The sequence below is a fragment of the Dromiciops gliroides genome, chromosome 4, assembly GCF_019393635.1.
Source record: "Dromiciops gliroides isolate mDroGli1 chromosome 4, mDroGli1.pri, whole genome shotgun sequence".
NCBI classification, from domain to species: domain Eukaryota; kingdom Metazoa; phylum Chordata; class Mammalia; order Microbiotheria; family Microbiotheriidae; genus Dromiciops; species Dromiciops gliroides.
The window spans coordinates 325,405,297-325,428,817 of record NC_057864.1 but is presented as its reverse complement, the minus strand read 5'-3'; the positions used below and the strand labels follow the sequence as shown (position 1 = coordinate 325,428,817).

The 23,521-nt window shown below is 35.7% G+C and overlaps 1 protein-coding gene across 1 annotated transcript; it reads left to right on the top strand.

Annotated features, from left to right (window-relative positions):
• Nucleotides 1-2,015: 2,015 nt before the first annotated feature.
• On the top strand, nt 2,016-2,501 carry LOC122725669 (60S ribosomal protein L27-like). Its single transcript, XM_043962879.1, has one exon. It carries the CDS (start codon nt 2,048-2,050, stop codon nt 2,456-2,458), a length of 411 nt encoding a protein of 136 aa, XP_043818814.1. The 5' UTR covers nt 2,016-2,047; the 3' UTR covers nt 2,459-2,501.
• The last annotated feature ends 21,020 nt before the right edge of the window (nt 2,502-23,521 follow it).

The window sequence follows — 23,521 nt, the reverse complement described above, 5'->3', positions numbered from 1 at the left end:
AATCCCTTTACCCTCCAATCCTTTAATGTTGAAGCTTCCAGTTCCTATATTATTCTGATTGTTTTTCCTTGATATTTAAATTGGTTCTTTCTGGCTGCTTGCAATATTTTCTCTTTTACTTGATAATTCTGGAATTTGGATATAATATTCCTTGGAATTTTCCTTTTAGGGTCTCTTTCAGGAAGTGATCGGTGGATTCTTTCAAAGACAATCTTTTCCTCTGTTTCTCAGACCTTGGGACAGTTCTCCTTGATAATGTCCTGAAATATGCTGTCTAGGTTCTTTTTTTACCATGCTCCTAAGATAGTCTGAATATTCATGTATTGTTACTCCTGTATCTATTTTCCAGGTCTGTTGTTTTTTCTGAGGAAATATTTTATGTTTTCTTATGCTTTTATATTCTTTTGATTCTGCTTTACCTCTTCCTGTTATCTCATTGAGTTATTAGCTTCCATCTACGCAATTCTGATTCTTTTTTTGTTTGTTTGTTTGTTTTGGGCAGGACAAGGAGGGTTAAGTGACTTGCCCAGGGTCACACAGCTGGTAAGTGTGAAGTGTGTGAGTCCAGATTTGAACTCAGGTCCTCCTGAATCCAGGCTTTATCCATGGTGCCACCTAGTTGCCCCCCCTCCAATTCTGATTCTTAAGAAATTATTTTCCCCAGTCAGCTTCTGCACCTCCTTTTCCATTTGTCCAATTGTATTTTTTCTGATAAAAGTATTTTATGTTTTTCCAGTTACATGCAAAAACAGTTCTCAACATATTTGTATACAAGCTTTGCAATTTCAGATTTTTCTCCCTGCCTCCCTCCTCTCCTAGACAGCAGGTAATCTGACCTAGGGTTTATGAAACACTGCATTATTAATGTTATTTGCTACTGTGTCTCCTGTGCCTAGTCTATTCCATTGATACTCCACTCTATTTCTTAGCCAGTACCAGATAGTTTTGATGACTGCCACTTTATAGTAAAGCTCCAGATTTGGTACAGCTAACCCACCTTCCTGTGCATTTTTTTTCATGATTTCCCTTGATATTCTTGACTTTTTGTTTTTCCAGATTAATTTTGTTATTTTTTCTAGCTTTATAAAATAATTTTTAGGTAGTCTGGTATGGCGCTGAATAGATAAATTAATCTATGTAGAATTGTCATTTTTACTATATTAGCTCTGCCTTATCCATGAGCAGTTGATTTCTTTCCAATTATTTAGATATGATTTGATTTGTGTGACAAGTGTTTGGTAATTGTGTTCATAGAGTTCCTGGGTTTGTCTTGGCAAGTAGACTCCTAAGTATTTTATATTATCTACCATTACTTTAAATGGAATTTCTCTTTCTGTCTCTTGCTGCTGGACTTTGAAGGTCACGTATAGAAATGCTGATGATTTATGTGGATTTATTTTATATCCTACTTTGCTAAAGTTGTTAATTGTTTCAAGTAATTTTTGAGTTGATTCTCTAGGATTCTCTAAGTATACCATCATATCATCTGCAAAGAGGGATAGTTTTGTTTCCTCCTTGCCTATTCTGATTCCTTTAATTCCTTTTTCTTCTCTGATTGCTAAAGTTAACATTTCTAGTACAATACTGAATAATAGAATTGATAATGGACATCTCTGTTTCACCCCTGATCTTATTGGGAAGGCCTCTAACTTATCTCCATTACATATAATGCTTGTGGATGGTTTTAGTTAGATACTATTTACTATTTTAAGGAAAGTTCCACCTATTCCTAAGCTCTCTAGTGTTTTTATTAGGAATGGGAGCTGTATTTTGTCAAAAGCTTTCTCTGCATCTATTGAGCTAATCACATGATTTTGGTTAGTTTTCTTATTGATGTGGTTGATTATGTTGATAGTTTTCCTAATGTTGAACCATCCCCGCATTCCTGGTATAAATCCCACCTGGTCATAGTGTATTATCCTGGTGATCACTTGCTGTAATCTCCTTGCTAATATCTTGTTTAAGATTTTAACATCGCCGGCATGAAAGGTCAGCAGAAGCGTGCTGTCTTCCTTTTGGCTGTAGGAGCGTCCCGCTTCGTGTCGAAATGGGCAAGTTCATGAAACCTGGGAAGGTGGTGCTGGTCCTGGCCGGGCGGTACTCCAGGCGCAAAGCTGTCATCATCAAGAACATTGATGATGGGACATCTGACAGGCCCTACAGCCATGCCTTGGTGGCAGGCATCAACCGCTACCCTCGAAAGGTGACCGCAGCAATGGGCAAAAAGAAGATTGCCAAGAGATGGAAAATCAAGTCCTTCATGAAAGTTTATAACTACAACCACCTCATGCCCACCAGATACTCTGTGGATATCCCATTGGACAAAACAGTTGTCAACAAGGATGTGTTCCATGACCCTGCGCTAAAATGGAAGGGGAGAAGGGAGGCCAAGGTCAAGTTTGAGGAGAGGTACAAGACAGGCAAAAACAAGTGGTTCTTCCAGAAGCTATGGTTTTAGAACTACTGTTGGTCAGTAAATAAAATGTTTATTTAAAAAAAAAGATTTTAACATCAATATTCATTGGGGAAATTGGTCTCTAATTTTCTTTCTCTGTTTTTGCTCTGCCTGGTTTTGGTATCACCACCATATTTGTGTTATAAAACGAATTTGGCAGAACTCCTTCTTCACCTATTTTTCCAAATAATTTGTATAATATTGGAATTAATTGTTCTTTAAATGTTTGGTAGAATTCACCCATAAACCCATCTGGCCCTGGGCATTTTTTCTTAGGGAGTTTATTAATGGCTTGTTCAATTTCTTGTTCTAATATGGGTTTATTTAAGGATTTTATTTCTTCTTCAGTTAACCTGGGAAGTTTGTATTTTTGTAAATATTTAACTATTTCATTTGGATTGTCAAATTTATTGGCATAGAGTTGGGCAAAATAATTCCTAATTATTGATTTAATTTCCATTTCATTGGTGGTAACATCACCCCTTTCATTTTTGATACTGGTAATTTATTTTTCTTCTTTCTTTTTTTAAATCAAATTAACCAATATTTTATCCATTTTATTGGGTTTTTTTATAAAAACCAGCTCTTAGTTTTATTGATTAATTCTATAGTTTTCTTGCTTTCAATTTTATTAATTTCTCCTTTAATTTTCAGGATTTCTAGTTTAGTATCTAATTGGGGATTTCTAATTTGTTCTCTTTCTAGCTTTTTAAGTTGCATGCCCAATTGATTGATCTCCTCTTTATCTTTTTTATTCATGTAAGCAGTTAGAGCTATAAATTTTCCCCTAAGCACTGCGTTGGCTGCATCCAATAGATTTTGGTATGTTGTCTCATTATTGCCATTCTCTTGGATAAAGTTATTGATTGTTTCTATGAGTTGTTGTTTGACCCATTCATTTTTTAGAATGAAATTAATTTAGTTTCCAATCGATTTTCATTATACTTTTCCATGGCTCTTTCTTACATGTAATTTTTATTGCATCATGATCTGAGAAAGATGCATTTACTATTTCTGCCTTTCTACATTTGACTATGATGATTTTGTGCCCTAATACATGGTCAATTTTTGAAAATGTGCCATGTACTCCTGAGAAGAAGGTATATTACTTTCTTTCCCTATTCAGCTTTCTCCAGACATCTATCATGTCTAAATTTTCTAGTATTCTATTCACCGCTTTCACTTATTTCTTATTTATTTTTTGGCTAGATTTATCTAATTCTGAGAGGGGAAGATTCAGATCCCCCACTAGTATAGTATTACTTTCTAATTCCTCTTGTAACTCATTTAACTTCTCCTCTAAGAATTTGGATGCTGTCCAATTGTATTTTTAAGGCATAATTTCCTTTTTAAATCTATTGACTTTCTCATGCATAACTCTCATGTCTTTTCCCAATTTTTCTTCTACTTCTTTTATTTGGTTTATTGAATCCTTTTTGAGCTCTTCCAAGAGGGCTTTTTGGTCTCAAAACCAATTCTTTCCTTTAAGGTTTCACATGTAGGCATTTTATCTTTGTTGTCATTCTCTGAGTTTATGTTTTGGTCCTTCCTGTCACCATAGCAATTTTCAAGGGTGAGGGTTCCTTTCCATTTCTTATTCATATTTTAGCCTCTTTTATGCCTTTCAAGGTTGAGTTCTGCTCCTAGGGTACAGTGTGGACTGTCCCAAGCTTCTTTTGTTGGGGGCCATGGGCAGAATCACTGGCTTTCTGCTCTGAGGCATCAGCACCTTGCAACTTGCTCACTGCACTTGAGTGGCCCAGCCTAGTTGGGTCTGTTGGGTAGTAGATACCCCATCTGGCAGATGACCTTCTCCATTGGGCCTGGAGGCCTCACAAGTGGACTACTGTGCTACTAGCTTACTGAGCTAGTACCTCAGCTGCTAATCTGTGCTGTAGCTAAGAGCACTTTAACTTGCCTAGACATGCTCTGAGCTGAGCTATTACCTAGATGAAACAGACCTTTCCTGAAGATCTTCTAGGTTATTATTTTTGGGGGGGAGGCAATTAGGGTTAAGTGACTTGGCCAGGGTCACACACCTATTAAGTGTTAGGTGTCTAGGGGCAGCTAGGTGGCACAGTGGATAGAGCACTGGTCCTGGAGTCAGCAGGACTTGAGTTCAAATCTGGCCTCAGACACTTGACACTTACTAGCTGTGTGACTCTGGGCAAGTCACTTAATTCCAATTACCTCACCAAAAAAAAGTGTTAAGTGTCTGAGGCCAGATTTGAACTCAGGTCCTCCTGAATCCAGGGCTGGTGCTTTATCCAATGCACCACTTAGCTGCTCCTCTTGGTTATCTTAAGTTGAAAGATTATTTCACTCTGGTTTTTTGCAGGTTTTGCAGCTCCAGAATCTGTTGAGAGGCTTAATTTAACTTTGTTTCCGAGGGAAATTTGGGAGAGCTCAGTCTACCTCCGGAACCGAGCATTCATATTTATAAGATTTTGAGTTCCAAATTTTTCTCCCTATCTACATCCCCTCCCCACTTCCTAAAATGGTAGGCAATTTGATATGGGTTATACACATGTTATCATGTAAAACAAATTCCCATATTAGTCACAGTTGTGAAAGAAGAAACAGATAAAAAGGGAAAAAGAAACAAAGTGAAAAATGTGTGTGAACATGCATTCAGAGTTCATCAGTTTTTTATCTGGATATAGATAGCATTTTTTTGTGAGTCCTTTGTATTTATCTTGGATCATTGTGTTACTGAGAAGAGCTGAATCATTCATAGTTGATCATCACACCATGTTGCTGATCTTGTATACAATGTTTTCCTCATTCTGTTTACTTCACTTTGCATCAGTTCAGGTAATGATGTTGGTTCATCATTTCTTATTGCACAATAGTATTACATTACATTCATATGCCATAATTTGTTCAGCCATTCCCCAATTGATGTATATCCCCTCAGTTTCCAACATTTTCCCACTATGAAAAGGGCTGCTATAAATATTTTTGCACATGTAGCTCCTCTCCCCTTTTTATCATCTCTTTGGGATACAGACTTAGTAGAGGTATTTTTGGGTCAAATGGTATTCACAGTTTGTTTGCCCTTTGGGCATAGTTCCAAATTGCTTTACTGAATTTTTGGGTCAATTCACAACTCCACCAATAGTACTTAGTGTACCAATTTTCCCACATTCTCTTCAACATTTAACATTTTCCTTTTTTGTCATATTAGCCAATCTGATACTTTTATTTAATCTCCTCCCCTCCTACTTTCCTTTCAGGTAAGATAGAGTTTTATATTCAACTGATTGTGTATATTATTTCCTCTTTGAGCTAATACCAATGAGAGTAAAATTAAATATATTTAAACTTGGAGTGGTAGTGCTATGTAATGGACAAAGACGACTTCAAAAGTCAGTAAGAATTAATTTCAAGTACTACTTTTTACATACTAGCTATGTCTCTAGTTCAGTTACAATATCTCTATGTCCCCCAGGAAACTCTTTAAGACTCTTAAGTTGCAGAACAGTTACTGAGTTATACTACTATTACAACTCCCACCCTCCCATCTTTTCCTCCACAGGCAATAGGTTTTTTATGCCTCTTCCTGTGGAATCATTTACCCCATTCTACCTCTCCCTTTCTTCTGTACCAGTGTACTCCTTTTTCTCATTCCCTGTATATATTTTGGTATCATGCCTTCAAATTCACCTTAAACCTGTATCCTTTGTCTATGTTTATTCCTTCTCACTGTGCTATTAGTGGTAAAATTTTCAAGAATTTCAAGTAACTTCTTCCCATGTACGTATATAAATAGTTCAGCTCCACGGAATCCCTTATGTTTTCTTTCATTTTTTTAAAAACTTTTTTAGGCTTCTCTTGGGTCTTGATTGGAGATCAAATTTTTTTATTCAATTCTGGTCTTCTTATGAAAGCTTGAAATCCTATTTCATTGAATGATTATTTTTTCCCTTGAAGTATTATGATTGATATTTCTGGGTAGGTGATTCTTGGTTCTAGTCCTAATTCTTTTGCCTTCTGGAATATCATGTTCCATGACCTCCAATCCCTTAATGTTGCAGCTGCTAAATTCTGTTTAATCCTGATTATAGTTCCCTAATATTTGAATTATTTCTTTCTGGACACTTGCAAAAAATTTTTATTGACTTGTTATTTCTGTAATTTGGCTATAATGTTATTTGGAGTTTTTATTTGGGGGATTTCTTTCCTGAGGTGATCAGTGGATTCTTTCAATACCTATTTTGTCCACTATTTCCAAGATATCAATGCAGTTTTCCTTGATAATTTGTTGGAAAATGCTGTTCAGGTCCTACTTTTTGTTATGTATTTCAGGTAGTCCAATGATTCTGACATTTTCTCTCCTAGATCTATTTTCCAAGTTAGTTGTTTTTCCCATGAGGTATTTTACATTTCCTTCTATTCTTTCATTCTTTTGTTGATTCTTGATGTCTCATAGAGTCAGTAGCTTCCACTTGCCCAGTTCTAACTTTTAAGTTGTTTTACTCAATTAGCTTTGTACTTTCTTTTCCATTTGGCCAATTGTACTTTTTAAGGGGTTGTTTTCTTCAGTGGATATTTGTATCTCCTTTTCCATTTTCCCAATCCTACTTTTTATGCATTTGTTTTCCTTTTCCAAACTGCTGATTATTTTTCCACAATTCTCTGGAATTGCTCTCATTTTCACCCCCATTTTTCTTCTACTTCTCTTATATGATTTAAGGTCCTTTTTGAGCTCTTCCATGAATTCTTTCTGGGCTTGAAACCACTTCACATTTTGCTTTGGGGGCTTTCCCAATAGGTGTTTGAACACCGTTGTCCTCTTCTGAGTTTGTCTTAGCCTTTCTTGTGATCATAATAACTTTCTATGGTCAAATTCTTCTACTGTTGTGTTTTACTTGTCTTTTTTGACCTTTTGCCATTCTTTTAAATTTGAGCTCTGCTCATTGGGTGGAAAAGGATTTGGCTTTCTTGTGCCAGGGGCTGCAGGCCCTGGCTATTTACCTGGTGCTGCACTGATGTTGCCCTGAGGCTCAAAGGGGTCTCTGGTGTCTGGTGCTTTGTTGAGGGTGTAGGGTGGGAGGTGGCTGGTGCTACTGCAGACTGTAGGAGTCTGGCAGCTTACCTGGTGCTGACCCAGGGTCCTAGTACTTGTGTATGCCATGTGCAGAAGCCAGTGCAGTGTTTTTGTATTTCCCTGATGCTACAAGGAAGCATGTGGCAATCTGGCCACTAGAGGTTGCCTGTTTGACCAGGACTATGTGGTTCTTTGAGCTGGAATCTGCCCATTGCCCTGGCTATGCTGAGGCCTGTGGGGGGACCTGGTGTTGGCCTTACCCTGCTCCACTGCACTGTGCTCAGGATCTCCTACTGATCTGTTGAAGTAGGGCTTGCTGCTGGTTTTTTGGGATGTTTCCTGTCCTAGACTGCTTTCCTATTATATCCAAGTGAGACAGATTTTTCTTGCTGATCTTCCAATTTTTTTGGGTTAAAAGTTTATTTTACCTCATCTTTTTGCTTCTTCTGCTGTTCCAGGATTTGTTTTGGGGTGCTACTTTATGCTTCTTTGGAGGTCAACATGGGTGAGTTATAGTGATTTACTGCCTATTCTGACATCTTGGCTCCTAACTCAGTAAGCACTTTCTATCAATTAAAGCTAATTAAAAAATGGAATTGTGATTTAGTGAACTTCTTGTCACTGGAAGTATCCAAGTAGAGATTAGAGATGAGAGGAATAAAACTGAGGTGGGTAACACATCCACTTTTATTAAATTAGTTTTACTCACTCATACTCCTACAACTTCAAAATGCACCCTGTGATTTTCAATAAATACTTATTCTGGAGAACATAATAAGGAACCAGGACACAGGTGTTAATCTATTTCTTTTCCTCAGCAAAACCTTTGTCTCAATATTTGCCAAGTATCAAAAAGTCTAGAAATCATTTTTAGTTGCCCTATGTGAATGACTGACTATTCTAGGAAATTGAACATATGAGGGGAAAAAAAGGTCATAGACTATTTTATAGAGGCACATATGTTGACTGAGGGAGTCAGAAGTGATGTATCAAGGTGCTACAGTGAAGCCCTTCCAAGGAAAGACCTACAACAGTGACCTGAAACTATAAGAAATCATTAGACTTGTATTTTATAAGGATACTGTCAATGATATCTTCACAGTCCAAGAAGAATGTCATCATTCTGTCAAAATGTAGATTCCCAGAATAAGCAAAGCATGTCAAACCAAAGGTATTTAAAATAATGGTATAAATTCACCATGTGAATGTCTCTTCAATCTGTTATATAAAACAACACATGTGCTGCTCAAATGGTTTCATAAGCTACATGATGAACCCTATTTCTTATCAAATGATAAGATAGGGTCATCCCAATGAGTGTTGTTAATCCTTCACTATTTATCACATTCTTACTATATTTCAGGTCTCCTGAGATGGACACATGAGAAGCCCAGAACACATTTTTATGCAGTGACCTGAAAAGGAACAATAGCAAGCCAGATGAAAAGAATAAATCTCATGAGAAAATACTGTAGAAGAAATAGTATTTTAATATGATTAGCTGTAAGCAAATTCACAGATATGCCATCTGACCACATGGCAGTGAGAGTTGAGAAATTTGTCTTGTTGAAAAGACTTTATGGTTGAGCAAAGGAATCACCTAATTCAGTGAATAAGTAAAAAAATAGTTTTGCCTTTCAGGTATAATAGGTTCCATGTCATACATCAGTTTCTTAACTCCTCACCTTGTCACAGAGATATGGTTAGCCATTATTTTAATCAGAAATACAATGCTAGAATAATACCACCAAATTATTATATATTCATCACATAGGATAAAGAAGGTAGGACTTGGACTTTTGTGCTTTATGATATCCCTAATTTTTATTGACCTATCTCTGCTTTCATTTTCTTTGGCTTTTAGAAAGACAGAATGGTACAGAACAAAGGAGGATGGGACTTGGAGCCAAAAGGCCTAGGTTTAAATCCTAGCTCTATCATTTTTTTTAGCTCTATCATTTTTAAAAATTCTGACTCCAAGGTTACAAACCATTGGATTTTTCTATATTTCACTTTCCTCAACTGAAAAATATTTAACAACACATAGAAGGTGAGTTTTTTTCAGGATACATGGAAAAGTACTTTTAAAACTGCAAGTACCATAAAAATGTAACATACTTTAGTTTGTGAGTTTGAAATTTAGATTTGCTGAAATTGAGCTAGTGAGTTTAGTAATCTCCAGAACAATTTAAAACAACAATGTAAAAGAACACATAGGTTCAAGTAGTAACCAGTTAGGATGTACCTACATTTTGGGGCATTTTTTGTGGCAGTCTATGATTTTATTTTAGTTATACTTAATTAATCTTCTTAGATTACATATAATTATGCTGCCACTTCTTTTCTCTCAAAATCTTTAAGATTATGTATTTTCTTCTACCTACTCATTTAGTCTGCTTTGGCATCATTAGAATTTCCTAACCAGTTTTATATTTTTCTCTTAACTTTCCATCTCACTTTGATAAACCAACACATGCACATTCATGAGGGAAACTGATTTTCATCCAATAAGATGGATGAATAAGGCTTTGTGAAAGGCCTTGTGAAAAGATCCAATTCTTCCTCATCAACTAAATAATAGTGCCCCATTTTTTCCAAGATGGCCACCTGAACAGAAAGCAGGCCACTCAGCTTGTTTATAACTATTCCAACAAAGTGCTTTTGAGACCAATAATGGTTAAGAAATGTAATGAGAAACTACAATAGGTGATTTTTTTTCCACCTGAGACCTACACAAAAGTTTCACCTTCTCCAAAAGCAAAATCACCATTAGCACTTCCCAGACCAACTAGAGTTGGATAGGGAGGCTAGAAAACCTTGATAGAGCTCCCCTGAGAAAGCCCCAACTCAGCCAGAAATCACCAAAATAGGTACACTGGAAGCTTTGGGAGAAGGAGGCAGTGACTAGCAAAGTGCTAACTGGATCTGCCTCAGTACTCAGAACAAAATAGTCCAGAACCAGTGGATCTGAGGCCCCTATTACTCTGTTCTGAGATGACAGAGGGCCATAAAGATTCAGGACTTTGAAACTCAATGATGAAGGAATCTTAACTCTGAAACTCAAACATCTAAGGGATTCTACTGAGGAGGTAGAAGTCAGTACAAGAACCCTAGAAAACTGAGGGCAAAAAGAAATAAGATCTACTATCCCACCAAAAAGTACAGCAGAGAAAAGAGCCTATGTCTAGCACAAAGCCCTGATTCAGGAACTAAAGCTAGGTAGATCAATAGATCAAATAACATACCATCTAGTATTTAACATTATTGTTAATATAACTATAACAACTGCAACAGAGACTCAAAGGAAAAATGGATTTTTTTTAATGAGGACTACAAGCATACCTAGAAGAAAGGGAAGTAGGAGTTTTAAAAAGGAAATTAAGAAGTATTGAGAAAAAAATCAGAAAAAAAGAATTTATATAAGAGAAGAAATAATGGTAAACTTTGCACAAGAAATTTAATTCCTGACTCCATAAGAGAGGATGAAATGTTAGGATATAATCAAATGATTGAAAAATGAGAAGAAAGTGAGTGTGAGATTACACACACACACAAACACATATGCACATGTACAGGTATACATACATATATGTATATATGTATTTCTGTATATCTATCTATCTATCTATCTATCTATCTATCTATCTATCTATCTATCTATCTACCTACCTACCTACCTACCTACCTACCTATCAATCTATCTATATGTGATAGGAAAACAACTGACCTGGAAGGTAGATTGAGAAATAATTTGAGAATAAATGGACTACTTGAATACCATGATAAAAAAAATCCCAAACATGAAATTTCAAGAAAACCTAAAGAAAAACTGCTCAGATCTATTACAATCAGAGGTTAAAGTAAAGATAGAAATAACACACATATCACTTCTTAAAAATAACCCCAAAACTATAATCTCAAGAATACCATAACCAAAATCCATATTTCCCACATTAAAGAAAAACAAAATTAAAAAAAAAATCAAGCACCTAGAAAGAAGGATTTCAAGTAGCAGTCAGAAATTGTATTTAGTATGATACAATGCCTTGCAGTTTCTACTCTGTATGAGAGAAGAGTTTGGAATATAACATTCCAAAAGGCAAAATATATAGGCTTATAGTCAAGAATAACTAAGCCTGCAAAGTAGAGTAATGAGAAAGGGGGTTATAGAATAGAAAACCTTTATGGAACAGATAACTCTCAAGCATTTATGATTAAAAGGCCATTGCAGAGTAAGAACTTTGAAATACAAACACAAGAATCTCAAGCAACCTACAAAGTTAAGTTTATTCAAGAAACTGGAATAAGGTTGTATGATGTTATAGTGAAAATATTTTATTCAGAACTTTAATATCCTCAAATGATATCAGGGGAGTTAAATAAGAAAAAAAGAGGTCCTTTGGGGAGGTTGCGGGCTTGCTTCTGTTTTGCAGACTTTAGAAGAGAAAGAAGAAGAAGCGTAAAAAAGGAAGAATACACTAATGTAGAAAGGAGAAAAGACAGGAGTGGAACTTACTATTTCAGGTAAATGGGTTTAATGAGAATAAAAATATGCAAATGTGGAGGAAGGGGTGGGGAGAGTGAGCATCAGATGAACCTAATTCTTAGACAAAATACACAAAGGAGAGTTAAACAAATGGAAATTTTGGGTATTTGTTGTTCAGTTGTTCTGGCATGTTCAATTTTCATGACTCCATAGATTATAGCACACCAGAGCCTTCTATCATCCACTCTCCCTCAAAGACTATCCAAGCTCATGTTCATTGCTCCCATGACACTAACTAACCACCTCATCCTCTGCCATTCCCTTCTTTTGCCTTCACTTTCCCAACAACAGGGTTTTGTTTTTCCCAATAAATCCTGTCTTCTCATTATGTCAACAAGGAAGTTAAGCTTCCACCTCAGTATTTGACCTTCCAACAAATACTCTGAATTTCTGTTAAGTATTGACTGATATGATCTCTTTGATGTCGAAGAGACTCTCTAAAGTCTTCTCCAGCACCACAATTTGAAAGTGTCAATCCCACAGTGCTTAACTTTTCTTATAGTCTAGCTCTCACAGCCATATATTGCTAATGTAAAATACATGGCTTTGACTCTATGGACCTTTGTCAGCAAGGTGATTTCTCTGCCTTTTAGTATGCTGTCCAGATTTGCCATAGCTTTCCTTCCAAGGAGCAAGTATCTTTTAATTTCATGCCTGTGGTCACTGTCTGCAGTCATCTTTGAGCTCAAGAATATAAAATCTGATACTGGTTCCATTTCTTTTTCTATTTGCTAGGAAGTTATCTGACTAGTTACCATGATCTTAGGTGTTGTTGTTTTTTTAATGTTAAACTTCAAGCCAGCTTTTACATTCTCCTATTTCACCCTCATCAAGAAGCCTCAATGCTTTTTCACTTTTTGCTATCAGAGTGGTCCCTACATATCTAAGATTGTTCATACGGTGTATATAAGTCAAATAAATAAAGTGATAATATACAGCTTTGTCATACTCCTTTCCCAATCTTAACCTAATCAGTTGTTCCATATTTGGTTCTAATTGTTTCTTAACCCGAATAGGGGTTCCTCAGGAGACAACTAAAATGATCTGGTAGTCACATATTTTTGAGGACTTGCCACATTTTATTGTGATCGACACATGAAACTCAACAGGAAAATAATAAGGAATAGGGAATGAAGTTCATTAAGAAACAACTAGATGACACAATGGGTTGAGTGATGGACCTTAAGTCAGGGAGACAAAGTCAAATTTAGTCTCAAGTACTGGCCAGTTGTCTGACCTTGAATAAGTTACTTAACTTCTGTCTGACTCAGTTTTCTCACCTGTAAAATATTTCTCACCTGTGATAATATTAGCATTCATCTCCTAGTGTTGCTGTGAGAATAAAATGAGAGAATATTTATAAAGTGCTTTGAAAGCTTTAAAATGCTAAATAAATAGGGGCAGCTAGGTGGCACAGTGGATAAAGCACCGGCCCTGGATTCAGGTAGACCTGAGTTCAAATTCGGCCTCAGACACTTGACACTAGCTGTGTGACCCTGGGCAAATCACTTAAATCCCGTTGCCCCGCCAAAAAAACCCCCCAAAACCAAACCACAACAACAACAACGAAACCAAAACAAAAAAATGCTATATAAATGCTAGCTATTATTATTATTATTATTAAGATTGTAATGAGTGATGAAAAATAATATCATAGAGAACATTGGATAGTATGAATTGACAGGGTAAAGTGATTAGAACCAGGAGAATACTTTATGTAAGGACAATGCTAGAAAGGAAAACACGTTTGAGAGAATTAAGAACTCTACCTAAGCACTGACTAATAATTATATCTCCAAAAGACCAGTAATGAAGCATAAGGTGATGACATGTTTTTTGTTGGGGTTTTTTGTTTGTTTGTTTGTGGGGAGGGGTTAGACAGTTTGATTGTATGGGTTTGTTTTTTCTCAGTTACACTTATTTGTCACATTTTCATTTTTTAGTTTTCTTATTCTTGGTTAATTAGTGCAAGTCAGGTAGGGAAGACGGATTAGCAATAATAACACTAAAACAAAGACAATCATTGTAACTTTTTTTTTTTTTTTGCGAATCAAAGCATACTTTTCCACCTTATCTTTCTTGTTGTTGGGTTTTTTTTTTTTTTGTATGTGTTTGTTTTCTTTTGCAACATGGTCAATATGTAAAAAAAACAATTTACATGACTTTACATGTACAACTTATATTATATTACTTACCCTGTCAAGAAATGGGGGAGGGTTTGGAGAGAACCCAATGCTAAACATGTTTACACATAATTGTGAAATATTTAACAAAATTAAAAATGTATTTTTAAAAGATCCACTTAGATACCACAAAGTCCTTACTTTGGGTCCCCAAGTACCTCAGCCTGATTCTACCTTCCAAAAACAAGGCATTATTATTTCAATTGCTAACCTGTGCACTGTTCTTTTATTACTTGATAAGAAGCCTGGCAAGAACCTGCTGGGTTGTCCAAGATGCAAGGAGTACAAATTTTGTTCTTTGACCTTTCTACCCAATTTTCCCAAATCTGTTGTGCATACTGTCTCATATCCTTCCAAATGTGTACTTTTTAAAGGTAGTGAATTTGTGTGCTGGCTTCTTTTTTATGCCTACTCCATCCCAACATTCAAAAACTTTTGCCTTCACCTAGGAAGAGCTACAGTTTATCTAGACTGGTGCTGGCTTAAGATTCTACAGAAGTGTTTCCCAAAGTTTTCATTCCATAATCCCCTTTCAGCCACAAAAAACCCGAGTATGTAACTTTTTTAATGTATAAAAGAAAACAGTAGGAAGGAAAAAAGTGTAGGACAATTTCGAAAGAACATGTAGAAGTTATTAATTTTAAAGGAAGTAGTATGAAATAGAGATTCACAGTTTCATATAGAATTTTTTTACATGTATTTTAAATTAATTCTACCATTCAGAGAAGAAACATAAACTAAAACCAAAAGCCAAAAAGGGAAATCCCCACTAGAAAGCAATTAAACAGAAGAGATACAGAATAAGTGAGCAGATCTAGAAAAGTCTCTAGTAAGATGAAGACCATAAAATAAGAAAACACTGGGAGCAAATGCTAGAATAGAATAGCTGCACAGTAACCATTTATTAAAAGAGATAATGTGATATAGTATTGCCTCAATAGTCAGAAAGACCTGTTTTCAAGTTCTACATCTGCTTTAGAGCAGTTTAGACTGGATTTATGACCCTGAAAAACTTACTTAATCTCAGCACCCAAGGCAATTCTCTATGAATAATAATAAATGATTGTTACTGTTATTGTTGATGGTGATGATGATGAGGGCAATGATTAGTGGTAGAGCAGGTGTAATCTACATTGATATTAAGTTTTCCCAATATCAGTTCCCAAATGCATTACAATTATAGGTTGAGTAAAAAAACAGAAAACAAAGTCAATAAATAAATCAGGCACATAGAAAGAAAAGAAATGACCCCAAGCTTTGAAGAGCTTTGTGAGAAAATAATGGGGTTTTGGGACTCCCCAGAAGCCCTGCTGAACCTGGCCTGACCTTTCTTAAAATCAGCCCAGAGTCAGGAAGTTATCTCACCTAAAACCACACTTACCTGAAAGCCTTGTTCCTGCCAGGGGGTGTGTTTTCTGTGGCTGAAATCAGCACATTCTACTCATGGACTGTGCTCAAATCCAGTGAGCTAATAGATTTGAGAGACACTGGCTAATTAGCTTGGAGGGGTGTGTAGGGACCACCTCTCTTCTGGACCTGCAGGTAGCTTCCACTCTGGCAGGCAGAGAAACTCTCTCTTTTTTACCCAAGACTCATAGGTGAAAGGGCCTTTTTTTTTTCTTCTTCTTCCCTAGATCCTAGCTAGGCTTTCCTATCTTTAAGATCCATGTGTGCTCTCTTTACTAATATTTAATATACTTTAATAAATGCTTAATGGCCCCAAACTGGTGCAGTGGCCTCTAATTTCTAAGTAACAAATATATGATAAACCTCAGCTAAAATTCCCTACACTTGGGACAGAAATAGGGCAAACCACATAGTTTTACTCGTTACAGCTTGTGTTTTCTTAGGGGAAATAGCATGTTCAAACAACATAAAAGTATATATAAAATAAATATTAAGGAATATTTTATTTATTTATTCGATAGGAGAATTTCTAGAAGTTGATGAGATTAGAGAAAGCTCCATGTAGTATCTAGAAGGCCTAATAAAAGAACTGCAGGAAGTGATTAAAAAGAAAGTTGAATTCTTAATCAAAAATTTGAAGAGAAAATCTATGAATCAAAACATAAGTTTAAAAAGCCTTAGGTGAAATGAAAAATGGAGGATATAGATTGAATAACACAATAAGCATTTGGAAGTAGAGTAAGAAAAATAACAAAACTGGAAGAAAAAACATTGTAGTTACAATCAGCAATTGGGAAAATATGGCTTGAAGAGAGACTCAAAGTACCACTCATTTCCCAAGACAAAATATGATGAAACAAAATGAATTAATTACATCTCTTAGGAAATAATAAAACAAGATTGCCCAGAAGTAGTACCAATAGATGGTAAAGACTGATAGAGTTCTCAGCATACCATGAACCAGGTATTCCTAGGTTTAACTCATCAAATTATGTGATTACTAAACTACTTGTAGAGCCTCCTACATGAAATAGAGAATAATTTTTGTATCCAGGAAGAGATAGATGATTTTTCAACAAATTATGGTAAGATGCAGGCAGTATGATCAATGAGATATTAAATGGAAATGTGCTATATAATAAAAGAAAAAGCAAAGTGAAATAATTTTTATCCCCAAAATACAATCTATAAAATGAAGCCTAATTCTATAGGGAAAAATGAAATTTTAACAGATTTTATAACATCCAAGCATTCCTCTTGAGAAAGTCAGAGTTGGGCTGTCTTTGAAATATAAAGCAGTCAGGGGGCAGCTAGGTGGTGCAGTGGATAAAGCACTGGCCCTACATTCAGGAAGACATAAATTCAAATCCAGCCTCAGACACTTGAAACTTTTTAAGCTGTGATGCTGGGCAAGTCACTTAACCCTCATTGCCCTGGGGGAAAAAAAGAAAAGAAAAGAAATATAAGGCAGTCAAAAAAAGAAACTTAAGAAAGGTAACAAGTATGAATAATTTGAAAGTACTAGGTTATCATCTGGTACTTATCTTCTTAAAGAGGGGAAAATAAAATCCATCTGAGTTATGTTTTTCTAGGGGTATTTGAGTGGACAAAGAAGGAAATGCTCTAGGCTTGGATTATAGATATAAATATATATGTGTTTATACACATAGATATACACATATCCCAGAGATGCTGATTAGAGGGGACAAGAATAACAATATTGGTGAGGGTAACTCAAACACAATATTGCAGAGGGAGAAAAGGAAAGGAGGCAACTTTTCCCTTATTTGGGATAGACAAGGGAAGGTTAAAAATTATTAGAATAGGAGACGTATAATAAAGTAAGTAGGGAAATGGAAAGGAGTTGGAAAGGGGGAGGAGGAATGTCTGACAAAGAGGATAGAATGAAAAGGGGGTTATATTAATCACAACAAACTACAGCTTAGAGGTCTGATTAAAAGAAAAGAAATCAAGACTCATCAACTTAGATTTGGGCTGAGAAGAGAGAAAGAATTCGGGAAAATGTGATCTAATTTTTCTAAGTAATGCACACTGTGGTTGCCCAATTTTTATTTTTCATCTTTTTTCTATATTGTCAAAGTGAGAGGGTGAAATTATAATAAGATTTGATTGAAAGAATAAACAATCTTAATAGCAATAACCACAAACAAGAATGAGATGAACATATCCATTACATGGAGGAGGGTGGCAAAAAATGGATCAAAAGGCAGAAGCAAATTTTTTTCTGTATACAAGAAACTATGAATAATGATGTACAAAGAGTTAAAATAGGTGGGTTTATTAGGACTTTTTATGCTTCAATTTTTAAATTGTTATTTATTTATTTTTGCGGCACAATGAGAGTTAAGTGACTTGCCCAGAGTCACAAAGCTAGTGTCAAGTATCTGAGGCAAAATTTGAACTCAGGTCCGCCTGAATCCAGGGCTGGTGCTTTATCCACTGAACCACCTAACTGTTCCCCCTGGCCCCCCCAAAAATTTAATATAGGAATAGCAATAATTATCTAAGATAGAAAGTACTTTGCATATCATTTCATCTTCAACAATAACCCTTTGAGACAGATACTATTATTATTCCTATTTAACAGATGAGGAAAGTAAGGTTGAGGGATGTTAGGTGACTACCTAGGGTCACAAAGATAGTAAGTATGTCTAAGGCAGGATTTGAACTCAGGTCTTCCTGACTCCAAGTCCAAAACTATACGTACTGTACCATTTTGCCTCAGCTTTGAATAATGTCAATGAAATTATTAAATCATATCACTGTTAAATGTATATTTATAATATGTATATGTATATACATACAAACATACATTATACACACACATACATATATCTACACACACACACACACACACACACGCACACACGGTTGTTTGATTGATTGCTGCCCTTCATTTTTGAAGAGGACCAAAGTGACATTATTATGTCCTGATCAAGGTATAGTGTGTCTGATTGTGGCTGATCAGATCAATATGAGCTTGGAAGGTTGTACCTCCTGTTGGGGAAAAATGTTCCATATGAACATTTAAAGTGAAGATGTCACTACATTTGTTCATCTAAAATTTCTTTTCAACCACTGCAATTTTGTTTTGCTCATAAAGCATAGCACCCTTGTTAATGCAGGCATACAATGCTGGATGGTCCTGAGCCAGTATCTCCCATGTCTCACAATTGATTTCAAAGTTCTTCAGAGAACTTGAGAGAGTCCTTGTGTCACTTGTTCTGACCTTGGTGTGAGTGCTTGTCTTGTATGAGTTCTACGTAAAATAGTCTTTTAGGTAAATGTACATTTGGCATTTAAATAACATGGCCAGCCCATTAGAGTTGAGCTCTCTGCAGTAGAGTTTGAATGCTTGGTAGTTTAGCTCTAGAAAGGACAACTAGGTGGCATAGTGTATAAAGCACTGGCCCTGGATTCTGGAGGACCTGAGTTTAAATCCAGCCTCAGACACTTAACACTTACTAGTTGTGTGACCCTGGACAAGTCACTTAATCTTCATTGCCCTGCCCCCCGCCCCCCCCCCCCCGGAAAAAAAAAAAGATGAACTCTAGCAAGAACCTTTGTAGCAATAACTAAGAGAAAGATACCTCCCTCCCATTAATATCACAGGATAATGGATTTCCCTTTCCTTTAAAGAGATGGATAATGGAGGCATGCTTGACTATCTGAAAGATAACTTTCTCTTGCCATTTATCCTAGAAATTCTCAGTCAGATTTTTTATGAGAAGTGGACCCCCACCTTATAAATCTTGCCTGGAATAGAATCAGCACCAGGCAGCCTGCCACAGAAGAGGAGCCTGATACTATTTAAAACCTCTTCTTCAGTTGAAAGTCTGGCTAAAGAGAGATTGCTTTTAACCTGATATGTTCAGTCAATGGCTTCAGCCTTGACTAATGGGATTTGGCAGATACTCTAAGGCTCACCTGGAGATTAATCTAAACTGATTGAATTAAGTGAGAATGATTACCTTTGCTGATTAGTCTACTTCAAGTTAATTAGATTGTAACCACACCTGGCTAGCCCTTAAGGAGGTATTGTTCTCAGAAGCTAAGGACTTTGAATTCAACTAGAGACCACCTTCAAGTCCAGTGAACCAATGGATTTGGATGATGCCTACTAATTATCTTGAAGCAGTGTGTAAGGACCTCCTCTCCTCCAGACCTATAAAAAGCTTCCACACTCAGTTTGAGAGGAGTTCATGGTTGAAGCAGGCTCGTGGTAGAGGACTTGAAGAAGAACCAGACCAGGCTGGAACTCTAGATAGGCCTTTTCTTAACTCCACGTGTTCTTTTTTCCCCCTTATACCTAGTATGCTTTAATAAATGCTTAATGCCCAAAGACTGGTGCTAAAGCTTCTAATTTAAGGCAACCACACATTAGATTTTTTAGACACCATACTTAGATTTTAAACATCACAGATTGATGGTGGTCTGTTAAGAACATCATAGAAGTGTTCAGTCCATCTCTCCAGGATCATGTCCTTATCACTAATCAATGTGGCTCCATCAGCACTGAGTAGTTGAGATGCACCATAGGCCTTTGGCCCATAAATGGCCTGCAGGGCATCATAAAAGCATTTTAGATTGTTACTATCAGTGTAAAATTGAATTTCATCAGCCTTTCTACTATTCAAGAATCCTACATCTTTTTAAATTTCACTTGCACTTTACTTTTAATGTAGTTAAATGCTGCTTTCTTAGAGATAGAGAAACTACCCTGCTGATAAACCTTGTAGAGTTCTTGTTTTTCATTAGAAACTTATGAATTTCTTTATCATTTTTGTCAAACCAATATTGATATAAGAAAGTTTTCTGGGCTAGATGAGTAAATGCATATCAATGCATTTACAATAAGTAAATGTATATCAAATTTCTGAAAGCTGCTCACTCTTTTTCTGCTCCACTGTTGCCAACCATGCGTTAGCTCAGCTTTCTCTGCAAGTTAGTAAAAGCTATTTAGACATGTAGAACCATCCTAATCCGTTGATGTAAAGTTTTCTGGTAGTCACCTTGCATTGGGCCTGCCACTTTGGCTGAATATGAAAGTTTAACTGGGAGAGAGGATAAATCTATAATCAGTCCAGCACTCTGTGCCACACATTGCCTTCAATACTCTCATATCCTCTCTGTCTCTTTTTACAATGACATAGTCCATTAAATGCCAATCTGTTCTGTAAGAGTGCATCCACAACATTTTATTTTGCTTAGGTAAATGGAACACAGTGTTGATGATAAGTAATAAGACACTCAAATCTTCACTAGTAAGTGACCATTACTTTTGAAGTTTCCTTCTTCATTCCTCACACAGACTCTCTGTCATGTCTAATAGTCTCTGCCTACTCTGGAATTAGAGTCAAACAGAATTACAAGTTTATCCTCTTTTGACACATTGATGATAAGGGTCTCCAGGTCTTCATAACATTTTCCTTTGAACTCATCAGTATTATACACACATATGCACTGAATGCCATAACATTTAAAATCTTTTTTTAAAAAGCTTACTGAAGAACAAGGAGACCCAGACAGTGACATGATAATTGCTAACTACCTTAATATCCTTCTTTTATACTTAAATCTATTGACAAAGTAAGTAAGAGACAAATCAAGGATTTGAACAAAATATTGGCAACAATTTCAAAGGTCTTAATCTAGCCTGAATCTGTGATTTCATCTATGTAGAGAGATATCCTGTGAGGAAACCCTAAAAGTTAACAATTATTCATCAACTTGTTGTTTTAGAGTTCAGTATTATATAGTTTAAAATTTAAAACCCTGATCAACTTTCTGAAATAGCCCACATTTATCTGTCAGCCTCTCCTGTACTTGCCCAAACCTTAACTTCTCAACATGTCAGTTCCCTCTCGATATCTTTTTTCAGTGTTCTATTAGTCAAGCTAAGCTGATAAATATTGTCTAGCTATGACAATGTATTAATGGCTAATCATCTGGTAATAACAAGATTCTCTTGCCCTTCCCTATCATCCCAGTGGAACTTTTCTGAATTTAGGGATAAAATCAATCCTGTCTACATTAATATAGTGCTGATATTTAGGAGACGATCCCTTATTCTTCTGGCTTCTGTTTATTGCAAAATTTCTACTTTTCTAAACACATTCTAAAAGACACCTTAATGGTACAGAAAGAGGGGGATGCAGGATTGTATTATGGCAAACCTGTGTAAGGTATTTTTAGGCAAGTTTTTGGTGTCACTTAAATCAGACCAAAATAGTTTCCAATGAATGGCTGTGCAAATATCCACTGCTTTTTCTGTAGAAAAATTTTAATTATGTATATCAACATAAATATGAAAGGTGAGAAATATAATGGAATTTAGTGTATGAACATGTTACTTAACATGGATCCTAGGACCTTCTGTACTTCATTTTACTTGAACTAACTTCTATTATTATTATTATTATTATTATTATTATTATTATTATTATTATTATTATTATTATTATTATTATTATTATTTTGTGGGACAATGAGTATTAAGTGACTTGCCCAGGGTCACACAGCTAGTAAATGTCAAGTGTCTGAGGCCTGATTTGAACTCAGGTCCTCCTGATTCACCAGAGCTTCCATGAACCACTGTAAATTGTAAGCCTTATCTATTAGTTTTGTTATATTACATGTATCTTAGAGTGTATAGTATCCATTTGAAAGATGCATAGAAGTGCTTCCTAGAAGGCACAAAACTTTAAAAATTAAGAAATAAGTGGACAAGTTTTTATTTTTTTGATAATGTGAAAGATAGATATCTCTGGGGCCTTTTTATAGTATATTTTTCTAGGCGAATGGTTCCTTTAAGAAAGTGTATAAATTCACTTTCACAGAAGTGAAAAAAAAAGTACTAAGTAATTCCACAGAGGCAGAAAGAAAAAACAGTGATATTTAAAGATATAGTATAGTTATCAATGTGTCAGTGGGGAAAATATGCCATTTGAACAGTTTCTGTCAACTATATTTCCATAACATACTTTCCTCAAGGAGACTTTATAAAACCTCTTGTGAAGTACAGCTCTATGATGATATCTATGATGCCATCATTATAACTCATTGAACAATTATTGATCTAGATACAGTTAAAATATGAAGATGTCCAATTTCGGGACTCTCCCTTTCTTGCCGAAGTCTAGTTTAAAAATAATTAATTTCAAAGGTTCAAATGTATTGAAAAATGTTTCCATATAGATGAAATTTTATTGACTCCCTATCTCATTCTTCACAGTAGCTGTTCAAAACCCTTTCAACTCGGTTCAAGTCCTCAACTCCATCCCTACTCACTTCATTCTCAATGACATTGACTCATACATTACTGAAAAGATGTAGGGATATATTTCTGAGCTCCCTAAACTTGAATATTTCTCACCTCAAAATTTTTCTATTGTGACACCCAATTCTCCATCTAAAGATATCTATATTTTCTTCATCCATCCATTCTTCATTATCTCAAAACTTAGAAAATAATTCATCCTTCTTTGTCAAGATTACCCTGTGTTCTGAATCTCTTTCCGTCATATATCCTTTAGGATGCTGATCTTTTAATCATTCTTTTTTGTCCTAAACCAATACTATTCCATTGGCTTTTTCTACTTTGCACACAAATGCCTTCAGCTTTGATCATTAGGAGACATGGCTATTACAAAAACCTACAAATGTATTCATAGCCTGAATTAAAGTAATATCAAGGGGGATTTTAGTTAAGGTAGATATATGAGACATTGGAAGGAAGAATTCTACCCTAAACTAAACAAAACCTTAACTAAAACTAGAGAAGGCGGCCTTAAATAGAGTTTACCTAAATCTTTTTGTGACTATTCTTCAGACCAATCTGTTGTCCTCTTTTCTTCTCT

Excerpts from the sequence above, each read along its gene's own strand:
- LOC122725669 (XM_043962879.1), top strand. The coding sequence starts at position 2,048 with ATGGGCAAGTTCATGAAACCTGGGAAGGTGGTGCTGGTCCTGGCCGGG.